Source organism: Cervus canadensis, chromosome 26, assembly GCF_019320065.1.
Source record: "Cervus canadensis isolate Bull #8, Minnesota chromosome 26, ASM1932006v1, whole genome shotgun sequence".
NCBI classification, from domain to species: Eukaryota; Metazoa; Chordata; class Mammalia; order Artiodactyla; family Cervidae; genus Cervus; species Cervus canadensis.
The window spans coordinates 28,139,154-28,163,989 of NC_057411.1; the positions used below are offsets into that span (position 1 = coordinate 28,139,154).

The following is a 24,836-nucleotide window of genomic DNA, read 5'->3' on the forward strand; positions in this document are numbered from 1 at the left end:
GCATACTAAAAAGCAGAGACACTACTTTGCCAACAAAGGTCCATCTAGTCAAGGCTATGGTTTTTCCAGTGGTTACGTATGGATGTGAGAGTTGGACTGTAAAGAAGGCTGAGTGCAGAAGAATTGATGCTTTTGAACTGTGGTGTTAGTGAAGACTCTTGAGAGTCCCTTGGACTGCAAGGAGATCCAGCCAGTCCATCCTAAAGGAAATCAGTCCTGGGTGTTCATTGGAAGGACTGATGCTGAAGCTGAAACTCCAATACTTTGGCCACCTCATGCGAAGAGTTGACTCATTGGAAAAGACCCTGATGCTGGGAGGGATTGGGGGCAGGAGGAGAAGGGGACGACAGAGGATGAGATGGCTGGATGGCATCACCAACTTGATGGACATGATTTTTGAGCAAGCTCCAGGAGTTGGTGATGGACAGGGAAGCCTGGTGTGCTGCAGTCCATGGGGTTGCAAACAGTTGGACATGACTGAGTGACTGAACTGAACTGAAAGGCACAAATCTACACACCAAAAGGGTCCACTGAGTCCCTTTTGGGACTAGCACAGTGAATGAAAAAAACAAAAATCCACACCTATTTACGTTATAGTGGAATTTCAGATATAAAGTTTCCAAAGTTTCCTAAAGTTTCCAAAGATGAACCTCAACTAAGTAAAAAAATATCATCTACAAATGAACAAGAATCAGATAGACATCTTCTCAGTCTCTGCAAGGGAAGACAATATTTTCAACGGATTGAAAGAAAATAACTTTCAATTATATCCAGCTTAAGTCATTTTCAGAATGAAGAAAATTCATACAATGTATGTCCCATAGACTTTTTCTTAAAGTTTCTAAAGATTTTGTGTTCTGACTAAAGGAAGAAATAAATCAAGAAAGAAGAAAAAAGAAAATAATAAATCCTGGAAATCATGGCTCCAACCAGGAAAACAGTGATAATAATCTCAAGAAAATATTTTTTTAACTTTTTTTATAGTTATACAACAGACCTAAGAAAAAATTCATCTAGACTAGACAAAAGAGCTAAAGAGTCCTGGGTTAAAGGAAGGTATGATAGAAAATTTAATAAGGATATGATAAAGGTAAATAGTATAAAGGAAAAAGAAAGGCAATTGGGAACCATAGGAAAAACAAAAACTACACAGCAAAGGAAATATAAAAGGTTACGACCTGATTCTGCAGTTCACAATGTTTATATAGTCACTATAAGGTGGAACCCTCTATCTTTTTCTCTAACAGTCCAGGTGAATGGCTAGAGTAGTCTGAACTTTGGAATGTAACAGTGGAAATGAAAACATACTTGAGAAATATACATGAGGTGCACTGGGCAGACTTGGGAGTAAAGTGCATGTCAGGGAAAACGCAGAGCTACCAAGAATGAATCAGGCTTTTGCCCTCCGTGACTGTGTAAATGGAGCACCACCCACAGCTAGAAGAAGGGTTTGGGAGAAATCAGGGATGTCATTGGAGTGGTGAGTTTATGGAGCCTGAGAAACCTTTCAAATAGAAATGTCCAGGAGGAATACAGGGACACTAACTGGGTGTGGCAACCAGTTTAGAGGTCTGACCAGATGTGCAAACTGAACAGGCACTGACATATACAGGGCAACAGAAGCCATGGGAATCACTGTTACAATCTATGGAGGGTTTTGTTGGAATAAGAAGACTGAAAAAGAATGAGCTGGAGGGAAGTTAGCAGAGTGTGCTTCCAAGAGATCTAACAGAAAAGAGTGCTTCAAGGTGAAAAGAATTGTCATGTGCGTCAAATGTTGTGGAAGAGGCAAGTAAGATAAAGAACGTAAGGCACTGATTAGATTTAGCATCAGTGCTTACCCTACTGTGGCATATCTTGTTACTATCATTTTCTATTTTAAATACCTCAGCCATAAGACTGTAAACATGCACATAAAAAGGAGGACATCTTTTCCATCTCTATATATCCAGTACCTAGTATAATATCTGTTACATGGGAGGTTTGTGATAAATATTATGTCTCCAAATAACCCTGTTATTTACTTACTGATACAACTATTAATAATTTATTGGGAGCCAGTCAAGTGTCACACACTCTGCCAGAGGACAGATGTGGAAAATTAATTAAGGCATTATTTCTATTCCTCATTGGTATTTCTGTGCTTCACCCATCTATCTATCAATCATCAATCCATCTCTATTAGTGTACTTATCATAAAGTATTGTCATTGTTTGTTTATATGCCCCCTCCCTTCGAGACTATGAATTTATGAGTCCTATCTTATTCATCTTTGCATCCTCTGTACATAACACAGTGATACCTCTTTTTCAGCACTTAATAAACTTGCAGAATTCTTAAGTGTTTACACAGTCTGATGAGACAGAACAATGCACAGGTGAATGCAATAAAAAGCACTAACGGTACAACAGACGTGTGTACAAGGAGCAGTAACGGTACAGAGCGGGACACGCCTACTGTGTCTAGAGGACAGGTTTCAGAGAGAAATGCTTGAGCTGAGTCTTGACTGAGAGTAAGAACTGCCAGGTAGACAGGCAGAGGAGGGGGAATGATCTGGGCAAAAGCATGAGGGTCCAGAACTGTATAGTACATCTAGGGAAGAGCATGTAGCTTGATACTGCTAGAATGGAGGATATATGTAAAGAGCAGGTAGCAGAAGAGGCTAAAATGCACAGGGAAAAGTTGGATTACAAAGGCGTCTGTGCAAGTTTGACTCTAAGCTATAGACTGCTCAGATCCAACATGCAGTTGGAAAGCTGACTAAATCCAGCTTGATTCTACATAAGGTCCACTTGAAGTTTTTACGGATTAATTTCTAAACACTATTTAGCTATCACGTATACATGCACATTTAAAATCCAATCCCCTACTGCTGCTTTGAAAAGAAAAACCTGCTATCATGATAGCAGCCCAGCAGGCTTGAACCAATTATTAATTATAATTGTAGCTGAATGTCATTAAGCATAATACTTTGAGCTATTCAAGTTTCACTAAGATTACACCAAGAGCACAGCAAAAGAATCAATTTGCAACTCACTTCATTTAGTCTTCTCTGCAAATCTTTGACTTGATGTGAATATTCTTCCAAAACACGCTCAATGTGTTCCTTTCCAGGGTAAGGAATGACTTTTCTATGAGAATCAAGTTCCACTTCATATTTAGGGAAAAAAGGAATTTGTGTTATAGTCCCAGTTGAAGATGTGTTTTCAATTATTGTTCCACGAATAGATGACATAAAAAATGGACTTGAAGAACCTAAATATTAAAGAATTAACCAACCAGTTAATTAACTGAATAATTAAATAATTTTGTGGTGAACAATTATCCCAGGTGATGTCCTTATTGAACCCTGAAGGAGCTCAAGGTCTCATGGGGAAAAGAGACAAGTGATAGTCGCTCTGAGAGAGAAGGGCGCAAGGTACAAAGAAGGAGCAGGATAGGAAGGAGGGGGCAGTTTTACTTGCTAGTGATCAAGTGATACTTGTGTTGAATGAGCCCTGAAAACAGCTATGACTATTTAGTAACTAGACTGTATTGTAACTCAGTATGTATGAAGTAACTAGTATGTGTGGTAACTAGTCTGTAGAGTAACTCTTTGGTACTATATCTGAATTCGAGTTTTCAGTATGAACTTAAAAAAAAAAATCTAATTCCAAGTTTTAAGACACTGGACACTCCCGAACACAGTGTCACTTCAGTAGCAATAGGCACACGAGATCCTGGTGTGTGATTACTATTTCCTACTAAAAGGAACCAGGGCTCCTTAGCAAATGACTGATTCCAGGTCTGGTGCAACAGGAAAAGTACAGTGTGAGTCACAATTTAGAACCACTACCTTTATCAGGCAGAAAAAAAATAAGTATTGTAGGAATAAGAGAATGAGAGTGCTAGAAGATAGCAGGCTGGATTCCAGAATCCCAACTGTTCTTGGCAATAAGATCCAAGATAGGAAAGTGAGTAGCTGTTAGCAGTTCAGTCACTCAGTCATGACCAACTCTTTGAGACCACAAGAACTGAAGCACACCAGGCTTCCCTGTCCATCACCAACTCCCGGAATTTGCTCAAAATCATGTCCATCAAGTCGGTAACACCATCTAACCATCTCATCCTCTGTTGCCCCCTTCGCCTCCTGCCTTCAATCTTTCCCAGCATCAGGGTCTTTTCCAAGAAGTCAGTTCTTCCATTCAGGTGGCCAAAGTATTGGAGTTTCAGCTTCAGCATCACTCTTTCCAATGAATATTCAGGATTGATTTCCTTTAGGATGGACTGGGTGGATCTCCTTGCAGTCCAAGGGACTCTCAAGGGTCTTCTCCAACACCACAGTTCAAAAGCATCAATTCTTTGGTGCTGAGTCTTATGGTCCAACTCTCACGTCCATACAGGACCACTGGAAAAACCATAGCCTTGACCAGATGGACCTTTGTTGGCAAAGTAATGTCTCTGCTTTGTAATATGCTGTCTAGGTTGGTCATAGCTTTTCTTCCAAGGAGCAAGTGTCTTTTAATTTTCATGGCTGCAGTCACCATCGGCAGTGATTTTGGAGCCCCCAAAAATAAAGTCTCTCACTGTTTCCATTGTTTCCCCATCTATTGGCCATGAAGTGATGGGACCAGATGCCATGATTTTAGTTTTCTGAATATTGAGTTTTAAGCCAGCCTTTTCACTCTCCTCTTTCACTTTCATCAAGAGGCTCTTTAGTTCCTCTTTGCTTTCTGCCATAAGGGTTGTGTCATCTGCATATCTGAGGTTATTGATACTTCTCCCGGCAATCTTGATTCCAGCGTGTGCTTCATCCAGGCTGGGATTTTGCATGATGTACTCTGCACAGAAGCTAAATAAGCAAGGTGACAATATACAGCCTTGACATAACTCCTTTCCCAATTTAGAACCAGTCCATTGTTCCATGTCTGGTTCTAACTGCTGCTTCTTGACCTGCATACAGATTTCTCAGGAGGCAGGTAAGGTGGTCTAGTATTCCCAACTCTTTAAGAACTTTCCACAGTTTGCTGTGATCCACACAGTCAATGGCTTTGGTATAGTTAATAAAGCAGAAATAGATGTTTTTCTGGAATTCTATTGCTTTTTCGATGATCCAGCAGAAGTTGGCAATTTGATCTCTGGTTCCTCTGCCTTTTCTAAATCCAGTTTGAACATCTGAAAGTTCTTGGTTCCTGTACTGTTGAAGCCTGGCTTGGAGAATTTTGAGCATTACTTTGCTACCATGTGAGATGAGTGCAATTGTGCGATAGTTTGAGCATTCTTTGGCTTTGCCTTTCTTTGGGATTTCAATGAAAACGGACCTTTTTCAGTCTGTGGCCACTGCTGAGTTTTCCAAATTTGCTGACATACTGAGCACAGCACTTTCACAGCATCATCTTTTAGGATCTGAAATAGCTCAACTGGAATTCCTTCACCTCCACTAGCTTTGTTCGTAGTGATGCCTCCTAAGGCCCACTTGACTTCTCATTCCAGGATGCCTGACTCTAGGTGAGTGATCACAGCATCGTGATTATCTGGGTCATTAAGATTTTCTTTTGTATAGTTCTTTTGTGTATTCTTGCCAACTCTACTTAATATCTTCTGCTTCTGTTAGCTCCACGTCACTTCTGTCCTTTATTGTGCCCATCTTTGCATGAAATGTTCCCTTGGTATCTCTAATTTCTTGAAGAGATCTCTAGTCTTTTCTATTCTATTGTTTTCCTGTATTTCTTTGCATTGATCACCGAGGAAGGCTTTCTTATCTCTCTCTGGATTTCTTTGGAACTCAGCATTCAAATGGGTATACCTTTCCTTTTCTCCTTTGCCTTCTGCTGTACAGATCAAAATGATTGAGTAACTAGAGTACAGAAGCCATGAGTCTGAGACCTTAGATGGATCATCCACGAGGACAATGACACTGCAGGATGATGGTGTGCCTGGGGCGGGATGACAGTCCATGAGCTAAGCACCCATGTCCCCATTGGCTGAGGGATATCAGGCAGGTGGGGAGGTGAGCAACGGGAATGAGCAGAGTGAATGGGTCTAGTACAATGGAGGTGCCAACAGCATGAGCATCCTAAGGAGCAGAATTTTTATGGAATCAGCGTGTGAAGACAAAAGTCTGTAAGCAGACCAGTGGAACAACAGACCTGTAATTCAGAATAAGCTCTGGCTGCATTCTTTCAGACGAGAGAGACAAGAAGGGAAAGCAGGCAGGGTTGAGCAGTCACCCGCCTGACCGCCACAGAGCCCCTTCCCTGCCATGTGCTGTGGAGACCATCCTTCCAATGCCCCATTCCCAGCACGTTTCCTGGTAGGTTCACGATGGAAGGTGCTGGCAAAAGACCAGAAGGCCGTAGGCGGGGAGAAACTGAGGGACTCTCCTCTCTGCTGCCTCAGACGGGCTTCTGGCAGTGAGTGGTGGGTCCGTCTCCAGCAGGCAGCCCTGACCGTGGTTCCACCTCCTGCTTCTACCCACGCCTTCTAACAGCTCCTACTCTCAGGGTCCTTTTGGCTCAGAGGCTGGGAGCAGCTTCCTGCTGTGGTTGAGCTCTGTGTTCTTCCATTTCCCGAGAACCTTCTTGGCTCTTCCAACACCTGTCTTATAAATTCCCTGTCTTAAGTGCTGCCTATTTATTCCACCAGTTTCTGTCTTCCTGTCTGCTATCTGCTGACTGACATAATTTTCATCAGAGTCGATGGGAGGCCTGAACTAGAACAGTCGCCGTGGGAATGGGGAGGTAAAATGCATTCAAGAGACATGTCTGAGACTACAGAAAGCAGGACGTCGTACTTGATTGGATGTGGTGGGGAGAGATGTAAGGGAAAAGCAGTCAAAATGATGCAGAATTGGGGGCTGGGACAGACCAAGGAAGAGAAGGCATTTAGAGAAACGGCATGTGCAGAAGTGCCTCAACATGGAAACAGTCTTCAAACCAGAAAATAATGTAAACACATGCTAAAATATAGACACGCTATTTTTAAAAGATTAAACAACTTCTTCCTTATAAAGCAGAATTATAAATAATCTGGTAAACATTCATGAACAAGGTCTGTGACCTGCACAGTTAAACTAAAACATACTAAAAAACAGTGGCTTGAATGAATATTATGAAGGCTGCTTAGTTCTAAGTTTCTCCCATTTTTGTTTCATAAAAAACACATACCTGCATTGGATGGGATGCCACTGCTTGACAAAAGATGTTCATTTTTGGGTTCACAAGGTTTTTGTTCCATATTAAATATTTGCTACCTCTTCTTAGAGATCTTGAAATATGAATGCTTCCCTATTTAGTTCTTTTAGTTCTTATCTATAAAAGACAGGGATTTAGTCTTTATTAATATGGTACTATGTGAAAAAAGTTCACAGAGGAGGAAATGACTATATTCACATTTGAAATTTAATAACAGGTTTTCACCAGGAAAATATTTACACAGAAATATTTTATTATTACATAAAATTAATAAGTGAATAGAATCTTATTGCAAAACTTGTTGATTTTAATGGCCAAGTGGTTTATTAAAGATAACCCAAAAATAAGAAACACTTTTAATTACTACATTATTAGCACTCTAATCTGGGGCAGACTTTTTTCTCTTCTTACGTCTCTCTCATAAGTTACATTGTCAAATAATGAAAGAAGGCACTTCCTCAGTAAGAAGTCACAAATTATGAAGAAAATTCAAATTAGAAATCATTAATAAAAGGTAATGGAGGAGGGCATGGCAACCCATTTCAATATTCTTTCCTGGAAAACCCCATGGACAGAGGAGCCTGGTGGGCTACAGTCCCAAAGACCCCAGGGGGGTCACAAACAGCTGGACAAAACTGAGTGACTGAGCACAATAAATGGTAAAAACTTCCTGGATATCAGACAGTGCTCATAATTTTAGATTAGGCCAAGAGGGGACTTTGGGGTTTGAAGAACACTGGTAGAGGCCTGATTCCAAATCTTCTCCTTATCCTCTGAATATCCATAAAATCAACAACAGAAAAAACCCAAATAGAAGCACATGGGCTCCAAGCCCTCAGCATTCCCAGAAGACAGAGAATGTCACAGCCTTCAAATTATCTGTTAGCAGAGGGAAATTTTTTTCCAAAAGTGCTCCCACACTCTACGGACCAGCACTACAGGCCTGTGGGTGTGGACAGCGGGAGAGGAGAGGCTGAAAAGGAGCAGAGGGTCCAGAGGAAGCACGGGGCGCCCCCAGAAAGTGAGCAGAAGAGCCAGGTCACTGAGCACAGGCTGGAACACGACAGTCTCCAGCTGCGCAGTTAGGGCTTGAAGGTGGGTGGACACCAGGAGCATCTGCCTCAGAGAAGAGTGTTTCTGAGGGAGACTCAGGGTATTTCCAGGGGAGATCTGGTCTCCCCTGGAGACATCGCAGGAAAGGAAAGATGGAAATGAGGCAGGAAATTTTAGGAACCAGCAAAAGCAAAAAGAAGCAAGATATGCCAGTGCTCCTTCTACCCTTCCCACCTAATATTCCCCCACCATCCATACAAGAGAATGCCCGGAAGACAGCTCTCTCAGACCAACAGTCCTGTCCACTAAATAAACAGAAATAGTTAAAAATAGATCACATGCATAATCCATACAAAACTTCCACAAAATATCAGAAAATGTGGATAAAATCTTTTCTGCTCATAAAAAGTCCCCCGAACCCTCCCCAACAACAAACATGAACTCAATGAAAGCTGTAACACAACACTCCAAGCTGAACTAAATATTCTCAAACAAGCATTTGGGAATAATGAAAAGTCACCCTTGAGTAAGAATCGTAAAATGTAAGAACATAAGTGGACAAGAAACAAAGAAAACAAGCAAGTCATCAGGGAGAAATGAAATGAGAGTTGCCTGAGGTAAGGAAAGAGAAGAAAAACACAGACTTATATCAGAAGTGAAGACCAAATTACAAAGACCAGAGAATAAACTGCAATGTAAACTTAATAAAGGCACTGAAGGAAATCAGGAAAACAGCCAAGAGGATGAAAACGGAGATAAAGAAGAAAAGGGGGTTGGAGAAGAAGTGAAAGAAATGGAAGACAGGCAAAGGAGGTTGAATATAATTGGTGTCCCTGAAGAAGAAGTGTCCAAAAAATGAAATAGAACTGTTATTTAAAACTATAATCCAAGGAAGCTTCCTAGAAATAAATGAAGATCCAAATCTATACATTTTTCATACTAAGGAAAATCAGCCAAGAATGATTAACTTTGAAATACATCCTACAGAAACAACATTAAGATGTTAAAGATTATGAAAAAAATCCTTAGGGCCTGCAGGCAAAAAAGATGAAGTAATTTATAAAGGCAGAAAGATTAGAATGGCATCAGATTATTCAAAAACAACATACAGAGCAAGGCAACAGAAGAGCAGCATTTTCAAGGAATATAAGGAAAAAGAAAGTACAAACCAAGCCTATTATATCCAGCCAAGATCAAAAGACACAAAAGCATGGAAAAGCAGTTTTGAATGTGCCAGAACATTGTACGTAAGTGCCCCTTCTGAGGAATCTACCAGAGGGAGTGAAGCTTCATCCAACCAATAATGACCAGCAAACGTGGCAACATGCTAACAGCTGGTGTAAATCTTTGGTTTTTCCAGAGGTTTTAAATTTTTCAAAATAAAATTTGGGAAAAGGGAGGCCTATGTTTTAAAAAAAGATGACTGGGAACACTTTATGTGAACATTTTAAATATTCAATTGTAGAGTTGAGACTAAAACATGAGAAGGTTAATGGCACTGAAAAATAATATATAAATATTATATGTGTGACAATAGAGAACAGATACAACTAAAGATGGGAAGAGAGAGTAAAAGGGAAATAGAGGGCCACTGGCTGTAAAAAATACCATTTAAAATTGACAAAAAGCAAAAGGTTAAATAAGAAAAAAAGTTGGAGAGGTTATGGGTGTAGTATAGAAAGCATTAAGGCAAAGGTAACAACTAGAATAAAAATAAAAATCTTAAATGCCAAAAGAATTTTTTTAAAAAAGAAAACTAAACACATTACTATAATACACACAGTAATTACACCACAAGATAATAATGTAATATAACAATGAGACAGAATTTAGACCAACACAACAGTCATGTCAGTAAATCTGAAAGGACTTGACTATTCAAAGAAATTTCAAATTAGCTCTTAAAAAAATTCAACTCTGTGCTATACATAAGAGGACAGTAAAAGGCACTGATTTAAAAAAAAAAAAAACCAAACTTCAAATAAAGTGACACCATGATCTGCTAGGCAAATGAATGCAATAATAAAGCATGGGGTGGCCATACTATCCAAAGCAATCTGCAGACTTAATGTGATCCCTATTAAAATTACCTGTGGCATTTTTCACAGAACTAGGACAAATAATTTCAAATGTATATAGAACCATAAAAGACCCAGAATTTCCAAAGCAATTCTGAGGAAAATAAAACAAAGTAGGAGGCATACCCCTCCCAGACTCCAGACAATATCACAAAGCTACAGTAGTCAAAACAGCATGGTATTGGCTGCCCACCTCCCACCCCACCCCCGCCATAGACATATGGATCAATGGGGCAGAATAGAGAGCCCAGAAATAAGCCCACTCACCTATGGTCAATTAATCTTTGACAAAGAAGACAAGAATATAAAATTGGAAAAAGTCTCTTCAGCAAGTGGTGCTGAAAATGTTGGGACAACTGCATGTAAATCAATGAAGTTAGAACACATCCTCATACTATACACAAAAGTAAACTCAAAATGACTTAAAGACTTAAATACAAGACATGACACCATAAAACTCCTAGAAGAGAAGATATACAAAATGTTTTCTAATAAAAGTCATACCAATGTTTTCTTAGGTTAATCTCCCAAAGCAACAGAAATAAAAGCAAAAATAAACAAATGGGCCCTAATCAAACTTATAAGCTTTTGCACAGCAAATGAAACTATAAACAGAATGAAAAGACAACCTACAGACTGGGAGAAAATATTTGAAAATGATGTGGCTGATAAAGGATTAATTTTCAAAATATACAAAGAGCTCATACAACTCAATAACAAAAAAGCAAACAACCCAATCAAAAAATGGGCAGAAGACCTAAATAGACATTTCTCCAAAGACATACAGATGGCCAACAGGCAAATGAAAAGATGCTCATCACTAATTATTAGAGATTTACAAATAGAAACTACAATGAGGTACCACCACACACCAATCAGAATAGCCATCAATAAAAAGTCTACAAATAATAAATGCTGGAGAGGATGCAAAGAAAAGGGAACCCTTTTACACTGTTGGTGGGAATGTATATTGGTACAGCCATTATAAAAAGCAGTATGAAGGCTCCTCAAAAAATTAGAGTAGCCATATGATCCAGCAATCCCATTCCTGGGCATATACCCAGACAAAGCTAATTCAAAAAGATATGTGCACCCCTGTGTTCGTAGCAACACCATTTACAATAGCCAAGACATGGAAATGTAAATGTCCACTGAAGATGAATGGATAAAGAATGTGTGTGTGTGTGTGTATACACACACACACAATTTAATACCATTTGCAGCAACATGAATGGACCTAGAGATTATCACAGTAAGCAAAGTCAGTCAGAAAGAAAAATACAAATACCATATGATATCACTTATATGTGGAATCTAAAATATGACACAAATGAGTCTGTATCAATGAAACAGAAGCAGACTCACAGAAATAGAGAACAGACTCACGGTGGCCGGGGGAAGAGCACTGGGAGGGAAGGATTGGGAGTTTGGGGTTAGCAGATGCACACTATTACATATTCAATGGATAAACAACAAGGTCCTATTGTATAGCACAAGGAACTATACTCAATATCCTATAAAAAGCTATAATAGAAAGAATATGAATATATAGATGTATGATTTTGCTGCACAGCAGAAATTAACACAACACTGTAAATCAAACACACATCAATAAATTTTTTTTTAAAAAAGCATGGGTTAAAATCCTGATAACCAGACCAGTCTTCAAGCCAAAGGGTATTAAATAAGACAAAGGGCACTTAAGCTAAAAGCTTCATTCCACAATAAAAATATAATACCTCTGACTCTGCTGCTGCTGCTAAGTCACTTCAGTCGTGCCCAACTCTGTGTGACCCCATAGACGGTAGCCCACCAGGCTCCCCCGTCCCTGGGATTCTCCAGGCAAGAACACTGGAGTGGGTTGCCATTTCCTTCTCCAATGCACGAAAGTGAAAAGTGAAAGTGAAGGCGCTCAGTTGTGTCCAACTCTTAGCGACCCCATGGACTGCAGCCCACCAGGCTCCTCGGTCCATGGGATTCTCCAGGCAAGAGTACTGGAGCGGGGTGCCGTTGCCTTCTCCGCCTCTGACTCTATATACCATTTAACACAGCAATCATTTAGATAAAACATAAATTACAGGAAATGCAATAAGAACTAGAAACAGTAATAATGAGAGGTTTTAACATGTCACTCAGCATGAGAGAGATCAAGCAGCCAAAAATAAGTAAGGATATAAAAGAGTTAGAAATAATCACTAAGGTAGACTTTGTGGATATACATTGAACACTATGTTTTAAGAACAGAGAATACACATTCCTCTCAAGTACACATAGAACATTCACAAAACTCAATCATACTCTAGGACACAAATAACAGATTAGCAGCTTCCATAAACAGAAATGACAAACATCCCCCTCTGGTCACAATGTAATATGAGAAAATAAAAGTAAAACCCCAAAAGAAAAAAAGCCTTTCCACTTAAAAATTAAAAGGCTTTGTATTAATAACTTTTGTGTGATAAGAGAAATACAAACAGAAATTTTAAAATTTCTAAAACAATGACAATGAAAGCACTACATATCAGAATCTGAGAAACATTAAAGCAATGCAAAAAGGAAAATTCCCAGCCTTAAACACCTATTTTAATTTTTTAAAAAAGCATGAAAATAAGTGAATTAGATTTGTAACACAAAAAGATTTCTAATACAAAAAGGGAGGGGGGAATATAACAAAAGCACATGGTAGGACATAATAAAGACAAAAGCTGCTGCTGCTGCTAAGTCGCTTAAGTCGTGTCCGACTCTGTGCGACCCCACAGACGACAGCCCACCAGGCTCCCCCGTCCCTGGGATTCTCCAGGCAAGAACACTGGAGTGGGTTGCCATTTCCTTCTCCAATGCATGAAAGTGAAAAGTGAAAGTGAAGTCGCTCAGTCGTGTCTGACTCTTCGCGACCCCATGGACTGCAGCCTACCAGGCTCCTCCGTCCATGGGATTTTCCAGGCAAGATTACTGGAGTGGGTGCCACTGCCTTCTCCGAAAGACAAAAGCAGAAATTAACAAAACAGAAAAACAATTAAAAAAAAGAAAACAAAAAACAACAACAACAAAAAAAAGAAAACAGAAAAACAATAGATCACATTAATGAATCAGAATGCTAATTCTTTAAAAAATAGATGTAGGTAAGAACTATCAAAATGATGGAAAGAGGAATATTACACAGAACATACTGCTCATCATTTTTACAATGCAAGCACTGTATTAAAAGTAAGTTTTAAAAGCTTCTGAGCTAAAAAGAATTTTTGCTGTTGAACAGAATTCGTTTTTATTACACTCACAGTTTTGCCTTTTAGATTACTGAGGTGCCATCTGTCAAAACAATGATTAAATTCTACCTTAATATGTTTGTACTATCATTTTCAGGAAATAAGTGGCAGGTAGGGAAACATTCCATAAAGAATTATAACAAATGGAACGTTAGTCAAGATTGCTAGGCAATTTAAATGTTCTAAATAGAAGAAATTGCTATTTGCGGGGTGGGGGGAACCCCTCTCATTTAAACAAGTTTTATCATGAATGTTTGCTGTTTAACTTAGCTTACACACTAAAATGATATATTTGGTGATTCTTCAGGATGGTAAAAGTAAGAAAATGTAAATTATTGAGTAATGTTATTATCATAAATTAGAGATAGATCCAAAGCATGAAGGAATGAGTAGGGCAGGCGGAATCAAAGCCCAGCATTAGGAGAACATACACTAATCCACTCTGCTTGAAAGCAGACTTTGGGCTATCAAGAAAGAAACAGAACCTACAAGAAAGATAAGCAGAACAGGTACGTCTATTTGCCAGTGCTGCTAGTTATTTAATGTATATACCTGAGAGTAATGAAATGTCTTTTAAAAGTTATTTGTAATCTAGATTTTCACTGTTTTAGATGGACCAAATTATTAAACTGGTCAAATCATTCAGTATTTATTTTCATTGCATTGTAAGAATTGTAACCTTATTCCTATTTTCAGGTATAAAACTTCTTAAATTACTAAGGATTTCTGGAAAAAGAAAAAGTTTTTTTTTGTCTCAGTAAGTCATGAAACTGTGAAAATGCTGTACTTTGTTGATTTGCGGATCAAAACATGAACTTACACGTGTTTGATTTAAACCTCTGAGAAAAGCACACAGATGAGATCTTGGCCTCTTCTAGTATGCCCAAGATTTATTAAGAACAATTCTGCCTGGTTTAAAATTATGAACAGGTTCACACTGAAAGATGACTAAATTTCTGACAAGTAATAGCTAGGTAAGGATTCTACTCTTGTTATTTAATTGGAATGTTGCAGAAAAGGCCTTAGAAACTACAGACCACAAAAAGTGGACTTTTGGAGGAAAATAAGGTTATAGCCTTTAGTTTTTGTTACACAGTTGAGCCAAGGGACTTAAAACTATTTCCTGGGTTTTCACCTCTTCTCCTTGGCTCCCAAAAGCTGTGGTGACTGTACACCTATACCTTCCCTAATGGGACCAGTCCTCACCTTGATTTCTTTCTGTATGGCTATGCTGGGTAGACCTCTCCTGTGACTATGATAGAATGTGACTGTCTCCATAGTAAGCTGATTCAGAATCCATGATCTATTTTGATTTGGAAAGATTACTTACAATGTGGGCTTCCCCGATGGCTCAGTTGGTAAAGAATCCACCTGCAATGCAGGAGACCCCGGTGTGATTCCTGGGTCGGGAAGATCCTCTGGAGAAGGGAAAGGCTACTCACTCCAGTATTCTGTCCTGGAGAATTCCATGGACTGTATAGTCCATGGGGTCTCAAAGAGTCGGACAAGACTGAGCAACTTTCAGTTTCACCTACAATGTGCGTTACATTTACATTACTGGATTCATAAATTAATGACTCAAGCCTTTAGGGTGCTATCTTTCACGGAAGCCTGAGATTGGTGATTTTATAAAGCCAGTTCATACCCTTGTAGAACCAGTCTGCAGGTATGTTTTCCCCAGGAAATCCTAGGGTACTCTAGTGTGTTAGTCAGTCAGTCATGTCCGACTCTTTGAAATCCCATGGACTACAGCCTGCCAGGCTCCTCTGTCCATGGGATTCTCCAGGCAAGAATACTGGAGTGGGTTGCCATTTCCTTCTCCAGGAAATCTTCCCAACCCAGGGATGGAACCCAGGTCTTCTGTATTGCAGGAAAACTCTTTACCATCTGAGCCACCAGGGAAAGTGAAAGTGAAACAAAGTGAAGCCGCTCAGTCGTGTCCGACTCTTTGCGCCCCCATGGACTGTAGTCTACCAGGCTTCTTCATCCCTGGGATTTTCCAGGCAAGGGTACTGGAGTGGGGTGCCATTGCCTTCTCCAGGGGATCTTCCTGCCCCAGGGATCGAACCCAGGTCTCACTACTAAGACTAATCCAAATATCACATGCCTGGGCCAGTACAGTCTGAGAAACACAATGAAGAGAGCAGTTACTGCTGAATAAACCTTTATTGCCTGAGTTATTGTTCTTACTACTAACTTCACATCACTCACGGGTTCAAATTCCAGCTCTGTGATCTACCACCTATGTAACCTTCAAAAACAATATTTAACCTCTGTAAGACTATAAGATGGATACGGAGTATACACCTCAAAAGAATAAGAATTACCTGAGGAAACTCATCAGACTTACTACCCTGTTGCCTCAATCTATAGGAAACTAGCATGGTGGGCTGCCGTCTATGGGGTCGCACAGAGTCAGACACGACTGATGCGACTTAGCAGCAGCGCTACATAATGGAATAATAAACCAAGAGTAACAATACTGTTTTTGAAATTTAGGCAGTATATACCAGCTCACTTTCCCATAATAAACGGCTATATCTTTCTGTTTATCTAAAAAGAAGGTATGTTTCATATATGTCCTCTAACAGAAAAGAAAGTGGGTTCAGAATACACTGAATAAACTCAGGGAACATTATAATGTAATACAGAATTAAGCTACGTAAGATTCTACATCACCAGTACATGAGACCATTTTGGAAGGAGGCAGCCCAGAAGAAAAACAGAACTTAGAATTGTAATTCTGCCCTTGGTCACCTTGAAAGCATAAGCAAATCTATTCACATCTCTGAGCCTCAATTCCCACCATTACTAAATGAGGTTACAGGTGTGTCTTCTAAATTTTTTTAAGGAGTGGAAGCCTTTCATTGAATCTTCAGACACCTGACTACACACACCCTCCTCTCTGCCCTCCAAATACCTTTATGGAATACAGAAGGCTCTACTGATCAAAGTTTGAAAACCACAGAGATAAACCCATTATAACTTTATTAACTTAGATATTCTAGCCTAGGCATTGATCAAGTTTAAGACCTCAGGGTCTAAAATTAGTTGCAGATATAATAAATTAGTGTTATCAGTTATATTTAGTCACAATTCTTACGTATAACCCATAGTAAAACAAGAAATACCTTAAAATCTGGATATTCTTATTTTCACTTATCCTATCAACACCTGAAAAACAGAAAATATTTTAAAATCTGCTTATTAATATATACAGTACTTCATTATCTAAAATTTATTATTTTCAAAAAGTTCAACTTGCAAGTTCGTTTTCATCACTTAAAATCTTGACAACACCTAAAACATGTACATACAATAGCTACAACAAAAGTTCGAATTCTTCTTCCTTTGGGTTTATCTTGTACATGAAAATATTGACATTTTAAATTTACAGCATTTAAAATGGCACCTGCGGCACTTATCTACACTAAGTTTACACAACAGAACATGGTCAACTATACACTCCCTATTTTGCTGTACTTAGTCGCTCAGTCGTGTCCGACTCTTTTATCCCAGGGACTGTAGCCCGCCGGGCTCTGTCCATGGGATTCTCCGGGCAAGAATACTGGAGTGGGTTGCCATGTCCTCCTCCAGGGGATCTTCCCACCCCAGGGATGGAACCTAGGTCTCCAGCATTGCAGGTGGATTCTTTACCATCTGAGCCATCAGGGAAGCCCATGCTTCCATTAGGTCCAACGCTAATCTTGTTGTATATATCAACATTCCAGACCCAACCCTTCTCCAGGTACTTCCAAACTAACTTAAATAGATCCCCTGAATGTCTTCTGACCATGTAAGCTGCTTTTCACTGCTTGGAGATGCTTTGACCAGGTAACAGCTCTTGTGCTTGGTTAGAAAAGTTACTGAGTAGAGGAAATTCTATCTATAAACCAGCAATAGGTCTATAAATCTTAAGCAATGGAGCTGAGAAAAACAACTAGGAATTCTGGAATATCTCAGTGGCATCTAAGTGAGCAGCTGCCTTTCTGGAAAAATGAATGACAACACAAATATTAAATCATAATGTAATAACCAGTGTTATATATCATTTAACCTCAATTGAAAAAAAGAATGATGGTGTTCTATGTGCAGAATGAGGACTAATGGACAGAACTAAAGGGAGACAGGTTCTAGCTCAGAGTGGACAGAGACATTCTAAAAACTGAAGCACCTTCAATATATACACAGTGGACCTCCTTGTGAGGTGTTCAAGCTGAAAGTGGGTGAGCATTTGTTGGGATGACAACTGCCACTGGCCTTCCTCTCTTGGCAGAGTGTTAAACTAGAAGAATTGTAAAATCTTCTCCAATCTGGACATTCTATGATTTCGTATGGAGAAACTTCAGCAAAAAGATGACCCCAAATACAATGACTTCTCACAGGCAATTCCAGTCAGCAAAGCCAGACAGGGATAATTCCACTGCTTCCAGAAAATTTCATGCTTTGTTGTTAAAAAAAATTGAGGGGCTCTAGATTCATCTTTATCCCAAACCTGGTCTCTCTGCATTCCTACCTAACCTATTTCCTAGGATTTTCTCAGATAGTGATACCATAAAGCCAGCTTTCCAAGGCAGACATTTCAGTGTCTTCATCTGTTATTCATTTACTCAAACTCTACCTTCTGTTGAGTAATACCTTTTAACTCAGTGAAGGAGACTTAAATGTGGTCATAAGTTATAAGGAAGGAATCCTGGCTTTGCAGCTTAGTTATTTTTAGTCATACTGTATTCTTTCATGCTTTAACGAACTCTTACTAGACCTGCTACAAAATCCCTCACAATGATCCTTCTAAGTTTCAGTTTCTTACAATCTTCCTTTAACATCAGAGCTATTCTGCCACAACCTGCTCAAAAACAATAGCTTAAACTAAGACTAGCCCGCAAAGCCCTTTACGATCTGGCCTAACCAACCTCTCAGCCTCATTGCCTTCATCTTCACTCCCCTGACACACACACACTGTGTCCATTCAAAGCTGTGTCCTGAGCATGTCCTGCTCTTTCAGGACCCTCCTTTATTTACACTCTTTTTCTTCCTCCTTTCTTCCCTAAAAACCCGTCTCCAGTTTAGTTTTCAGGGAAGTAGAGAAAGGTTCAAAACCATGTAGCTGGTAGCAATGTACACTGATCCAGCCTTAAAATCAACGTTCTAATAATAAGGGAAAGAACAGTACCCAATGCCTCTGAAAGATATAATTTAATGTGGGGAACTGTATTTGGAGGACATGCTTTCCTCACTCTTCCCACATCAATAGTAGTAAAATTTAATTAAATCATCCATGCATATAAAACACTGAGCACAGGGCATGGTACACAGTAAGCCTCTGGTAATTATTAATTGCTGTTAGTAGCATTTTGATGGTTTACAGTGTATTGCCACTGTGAATAGTGCCTCTGTAAACACTAGAGAGAGAGCTTTTGTAAGATCATGACCAATCAAGTTTCTGCCCTTGTGGATCTTATATTCTAACAGAGAAAGACATTAACAAAATAAATCAAAAATATAGTTTTGGAGAGTGGTCAAGTGCAATGATGAAAATAACATAGAGTAGTAACACAGAGTTGAGGAGTTGAGGCTACTTAGGAGGTCAGGGAAGGACTTCCTGAAGTGACATGTGAGCTGAATGACAAAGTCAGCTCTGCAGAGGACTGGGGAAGATCCTAAGAGGAAGTACCACACGAAAAGGTCTGGAGATAAGAAAGACTACGTGTTCACTGCCTGCCAGGGAGGAGGCTAGTGGAGCCTGCACATAGCCCGGGGAGAATGGAAGGTCTGCTTACAGACAGCCGGCTGTGTACTGTGTCCAAAGAAACACTGTGCTTTTTAGGAGTTCCTTTCCTAAACTATCTTGAGAAGTTGCTGGTGAGGCTGGTTGGTTGTAGAGTTCACCGGACCTTGAAAAAGCTACACTAAGGACTTGGAGGTTTATTCTAATTGCAAGGGAAAGCCATGGAGCATTTTAACCAGAGGCAGATAATCTTTCAGCGGCTGGGTGGGAAATAGGCTGAGTAGAAACAGCGGTCAGTTTTGAAGCCACTGGAGTAGTCCCTGCAGAGGAATTAAAACCTTAACTCTAAAGTAGGCCAGTGATCAAAAGCAGATTGGTGCTGGGGTTGGGAATGGAGACTGACTACGAATGGGTACCAGCGATCTTTTTTGGGTGATGGAAATGTTCTAAAACTGAATCATGGTGACTTAATAAAAATCATTGGATTTTATACTTAACATTGATGAATTTTATGGTAAGCAAATTAAACCTCAAAAAAGCAGTTCAAAAACAAAGCAGACTGGCTACTCTTTGTACATTTCTGTAATGCTTTGTGGAGTAAGAATAGGGATGCAAATTAGCTGCTTGGGACCCAGAAGTCAATCAATTAAATCTGAACACTTTTTTTTTTCCTGCATCCTAATCCTAAATATTGCTAAGTGTCTTAATTTCAAGATAACTAGAGATTGCTTTTAACTTCCTTATGGAAGCACTTTAGCATTGCCTCTTTTCTCCTGGATTGAACCCAGAACTCAATTTCCAGGTGTCTGCAACTCTCATTTGATATACACCTGATAGATATCCAACATCATCTTAACTAAGGACCAAACCTAAGTCAAATTGTACCTATATTCTCTTAACCAGAGCAAATGCAGTGATATATTAAAAGAAACACAAAGAAAGTTCAAAGAAAATTGCTTTAGTGCTAGACCATCTCTTTCTAATGCAACTTATTTTCCCTTCTCACCAAATTCTCTGTTTAAATCTTTTCCTTAGGATGTACAGGGTTCAGGAAATACTCAATGGTCTCCACCACAACACCTGCCACTGCCCCAGCTGGAAAGCTTTAAAACATTCATCAATACAGGCCTGATTCTATGTGACTTATAAGCATAATTGTATGTATTAGTTTCATATAATCACCATAACAAGTTACCAAAAGCTTGGTGGTTTAAAACCATAGCCATTTATTCTTTCACAGATCTGGTGCCAGAAGTTCAAAATCAGTCTCACAGGGCTGAAATCCCAGTATTGGCAGGGCTGTGCTCCCTTCAAAGGCTCAAAGAAAGAATCCATTTCTTGCCTCCACCAGCCTCTGGTAGTTGCTGGCATTCCCTGGCTTGTGGCCACATCACTCTAATCTGTGTCCACAATGCAGTCTCCTCTTCCCTGTCTAATCTCCTCTGCCTCCCTCAAGGATTCTATTGTTTGCATTTAGGATCCACTCAGATAACCTTTCTAGTTCAAGATCCTTGACTTAATCATATATGCAAAGACCTTCTTGGCTTATCACATTTATGGTTCCAGGGATTGGGACCTGATATTTTTGGGTGGCCCTTATTTAGCCTACTATACCAAATCATCTGAGGGCTTCTAGTGTGGGAACAGGTGGTTTGCAGAGGCCCTGTGGATGTGAATGGCCCTAATATACTAAATAGACAACACTGAGTCCTCCTGTAAACCACAATGGTAAGGAGTCTGCATATACAAAATAAATTGTCAATGTCTGCCCTCAATTCAGGAGTATAAAAATGTCTCCAGGGCATAAACACCATTTTACCCACAAGACAAATAAAGATAACTGTATAAATCTAAAAACAATAGAGGTGGGAGGACCAGGCATCTCCCTCACTCCCCCACCTCCACCCCATGACTTTACACAGAGAAACAGTCCTGCCCCGCTGCGTTCCAGGACAGCGAAGGTGCTGAGCCTTCCTTTCCTGAATGGGCAGCTGCGGAGGAAGCAAGAAGTGGATGCCAGTCAAAAGACCCTGAGAAATAGCCAACTTCACTTTTCTTCTACTTTCCCTTGCTCTTAAAGTACACCAAGATGCATGAACACCACAGGGCTCTTCAGGTCTATTATTATAGCCTTCTACTTTTCTGGCTATTCTATCTATTCATTCTATTAATTTTTGAGAGCTTGATGCTGAAACTCCGACCAAAAATCGTAATTTATCCACTTAAAAATAATTATAATATACAGTGGAACTACATATTAATTTTGTTCTGTATTGTCCACGTCTCCTGTAAATATGTGATCATACTTTCACAATTTAAAAAAGAAAAAAATAAAGATGCATGAACTCAACCTGGAACAAGAGCCTCAGTGGTGACTGGGAGCAGAGTTTTGTGGGAGAGGGTGGACTCATCTGAGAACCCACTGTTTCTGATAGATACTGATAATGATACAGAACCAGACTCCCACTTAACAGACAGAGTTCCAGCTGAGAGGGCCCTTGAACAGCATTTAATACAATCTCATTTGGATTAGACTGTCCAAGGTTACACATTACTCATTATGTCTCTGTCTTCCCTATTCCTCCCCCTGTCTGCGAGAGAAGCTGGGTAGGAACAGGAGTTAGCAGTAATGTTGGAACAACAGGATCCTATAGTTTCTACCGAAAGGACTACTATAGTCCTACAGTTCAGCCACCGTCCCCGGAAGTCTTGTGATTCCTGAAAACAACGGCAGTCCCTCCTGGTAAAGAGACAATTTATTGGGCATCCATCATGTGCAAAACAAACGCAAAGATCTGGAAGGTTCCAGAAAGGAAGACGCGCAGCCTCGGGTCCTGTGGCGAACGACCCACCTCCTCACCCGGTCCCCCCGGTCGCGCCCGCCCCTGTACCTGCTACTAACGCCTCATCCTAAGAGACCGGCCCCATCCCCGCGGGGGCGCCGGCGGGCGCGGCGGCCGCACCTGCGTCGACTGGGCGGCGGCGGCGGCGGCGGCGCGGGACCGAGCCCCGCCCACCCGTGCGCCAGCTCCCCGTGCGCTCGGGCTCGCGCCCTGCCTGCTCCAAGCCAGCCTCGGGGGCAACCGTTGGCCACCTTGCCGGAGAGTCGGGAGGGGGCGGGGGGATGCTGAACTAACCATGTGGGGACCACCTCCGGCCCCAGACTCCGCCCCTAGACGCCGTCGCCCGGGCAACCGAGCGCCATTTCCGCCCCCCGCCCTCCCGCCTCGCCCGCCCAGCGTCTCCATCCTAGGAGCCCTGACCGAGGGGGCTGCTTGGCATCAAATCCTGCCAGCCCTACTCCACAAGCGACCCCGATTCGGGCTTCCAATTTATACTCTCTGCCACTCACGGCCATTCTCTTTATCTGCGGCCTCCTAGCCGGTACCCACGTCCTGCTCTTGCCCTCCATCACCCGAACGCCCGGGCTATTCTCCAAGTTGCTCCGCAGAGGATCTTCCCCAATTCTTTACCGACCCGCATAAATCCTGTCTGTATTCACAATCTAAGAATCAGGCCAATATTGGCGTTGCTAGTCAGGCCTCCCGGCCCGCCTTCTAACAGTGGCCCCTCCCACCCCAACCTACCTCTCAATTCCCCTCTGTCTATCTGCCTTTGCTTATCCTGATCCTCTGTCCGGAATGTTTTGCAAGGTTCAGAAGTGTCCTCGGAATAGCTGACCCTCTCGCCTCCGGAGAGTTTTCTTTCGCTGTGATTCAATTGCTGTCTGTCGTCATCTCTGCAATATAGAACTTACCATGTACTGTGATTACACACTTAGACCTCTCCGGACTGCCTAAATTAGTGCTCGGATGGAAGAAATCCAGAAAGGGCCTGAGTGTGATGGATGCCACCTGTCAGCGTTAATGCCATTAGCAGTGGCACTATAAGGACACCTCCAGCGAATAACTTTTTATGTGTGAGTTGATTGGAAATATTAATAAATCCTACATTGCATAATGTAGTTTTAAATTTTCATAAAATTAGTATTAAATACCACTAAAGATCGCCTTTTATTGTACCTATAACATAAATTTATTGACCTGGACAATCTTGCCTATAGAATCAAGTATTTTAATAGGGAATGAGAGTATTAAATGGAAGGATGAATGGTTTAAGTTTTGTGGCTAGACAGCAATGTTTAATTCTTTGGTTCTAAACCTTTATTCTGTTAAAGCACAACTGTGTTCTTAGGGCAAGAAAATGTTTTAGTTACCTAATATGTGATTTCCATTGATGTCTCATGTCCCAAGAAATTTCCTTTTTTTATTCTTTTTGAAGTTGTTAACTGAAATATGTTAATTAGAACACTATAAAACTATTTAAACCCACATATATGTGTGAACACTATAATTTTACTATAAAATTCTTTTCATTTGAAGTGCCTTGCAGTTTTACTTCATGGTATGTTTCTGATAATTTAAAAGAGATTCTTAGCTTTTAAAATAAAAAATGTAGAGATAAAGGAAGGGGTCTAGAGTTCCTGTACCATTCATCCAGTCATTTGAACATGTATTCATAGAGACCTGACATGCAACATGCAAAGGTGTTGAAAATACAGCCATGAACCAAAAAAACTCCTGTCCTCATGCAGTTTACACTCTTGTAGAAGAAGATGAGCAATGAGCAGAGAGACAAGTTCAAATATATCACATGGGGGTAAGTGTAGATGAGGTAGGATATGGAGGTTAGAGAGAGTAGGTACCATTTCATGTGTGGTCTGAGAAGTCCTCATTGATAAAGTCGGAGAAGGCAATGGCAACCCACTCCAGTGCTCTTGCCTGGAAAACCCAATGGATGGAGGAGCCTGGTAGGCTACAGTCCATGGGGTCGCGAAGAGTCTGACACGACTGAGTGACTTCACTTTCACTTTTCACTTTCATGCATTGGAGAAGGAAATGGCAACCCACTCCAGTGTTCTTGCCTGGAGAATCCCAGGCACAGCGGAGCCTGGTGGGCTGCCGTCTATGGGATCGCACAGAGTCGGACACGACGGAATTGACTTAGCAGCAGCAGCAGCATTGATGAAGTGACGCTGAGCAGAGGTCTGGAGGACTGGAGGGAGGAGCCACGTTGTAGAACAGAGCTTCCCAAGGATGTGCTTGGTATACTGAAGAATAAGACACAGCAGTGTGTGTAAAACAAATATGCGCCAATAAAAAAATAATGATAATTGAAAAAAATTCAGTCAAAAGGCCAGATTGGCCTGAGCAGATTGCCTTTTCTCCTCTATGCTGTTTCTGTCATTGAGGTCAACCACCATTGTCACTAATGTCTTTGAAGCTGGCTCTGGTTTATCCAAAATAAACTTATGCTCTTTATCAAAACTATCTATTGTTTAAGATCTTAATACTGCGGGTTCTGCTGAACTATATTCTTATTAAAATCCTCCACTTCTAAGTTTATGGATATATTTCTACCAGATTTTAGAATTATAACTTACTACGATAATTCCTATAACAGTTATAATTTTTTACCAGGTATCTAATGTTTAGTATATGTGATCAGGTATTATTATTATTAGTTGGTTCCTTATGCA

The 24,836-nt window shown here is 40.5% G+C and overlaps 1 protein-coding gene across 13 annotated transcripts in view; it reads right to left on the reverse strand.

Moving 5' to 3' along the window:
* The window catches only part of CCDC158 (coiled-coil domain containing 158), a 78,915-nt gene extending 56,194 nt beyond the window's left edge, over positions 1 to 22,721 (reverse strand). For 9 of the 13 annotated variants that reach the window (XM_043448119.1, XM_043448116.1, XM_043448114.1 and 6 more), the window contains exons 1-4: positions 22,189 to 22,391; positions 16,701 to 16,743; positions 7,146 to 7,289; positions 3,038 to 3,255 (exon numbers count right to left, since the gene is read on the reverse strand). In XM_043448119.1, the coding sequence (XP_043304054.1) occupies positions 3,038 to 3,255; positions 7,146 to 7,215 (288 nt within the window). In that variant the 5' untranslated portion in view covers positions 7,216 to 7,289; positions 16,701 to 16,743; positions 22,189 to 22,391. Of the gene's footprint in view, positions 1 to 3,037; positions 3,256 to 7,145; positions 7,290 to 14,899; positions 14,941 to 16,700; positions 16,744 to 22,188; positions 22,392 to 22,649 lie in introns of those variants that run through there. The other 4 variants (XM_043448111.1, XM_043448113.1, XM_043448112.1 and 1 more) reach the window with 4 other exon arrangements.
* Positions 22,722 to 24,836: the final 2,115 nt, after the last annotated feature.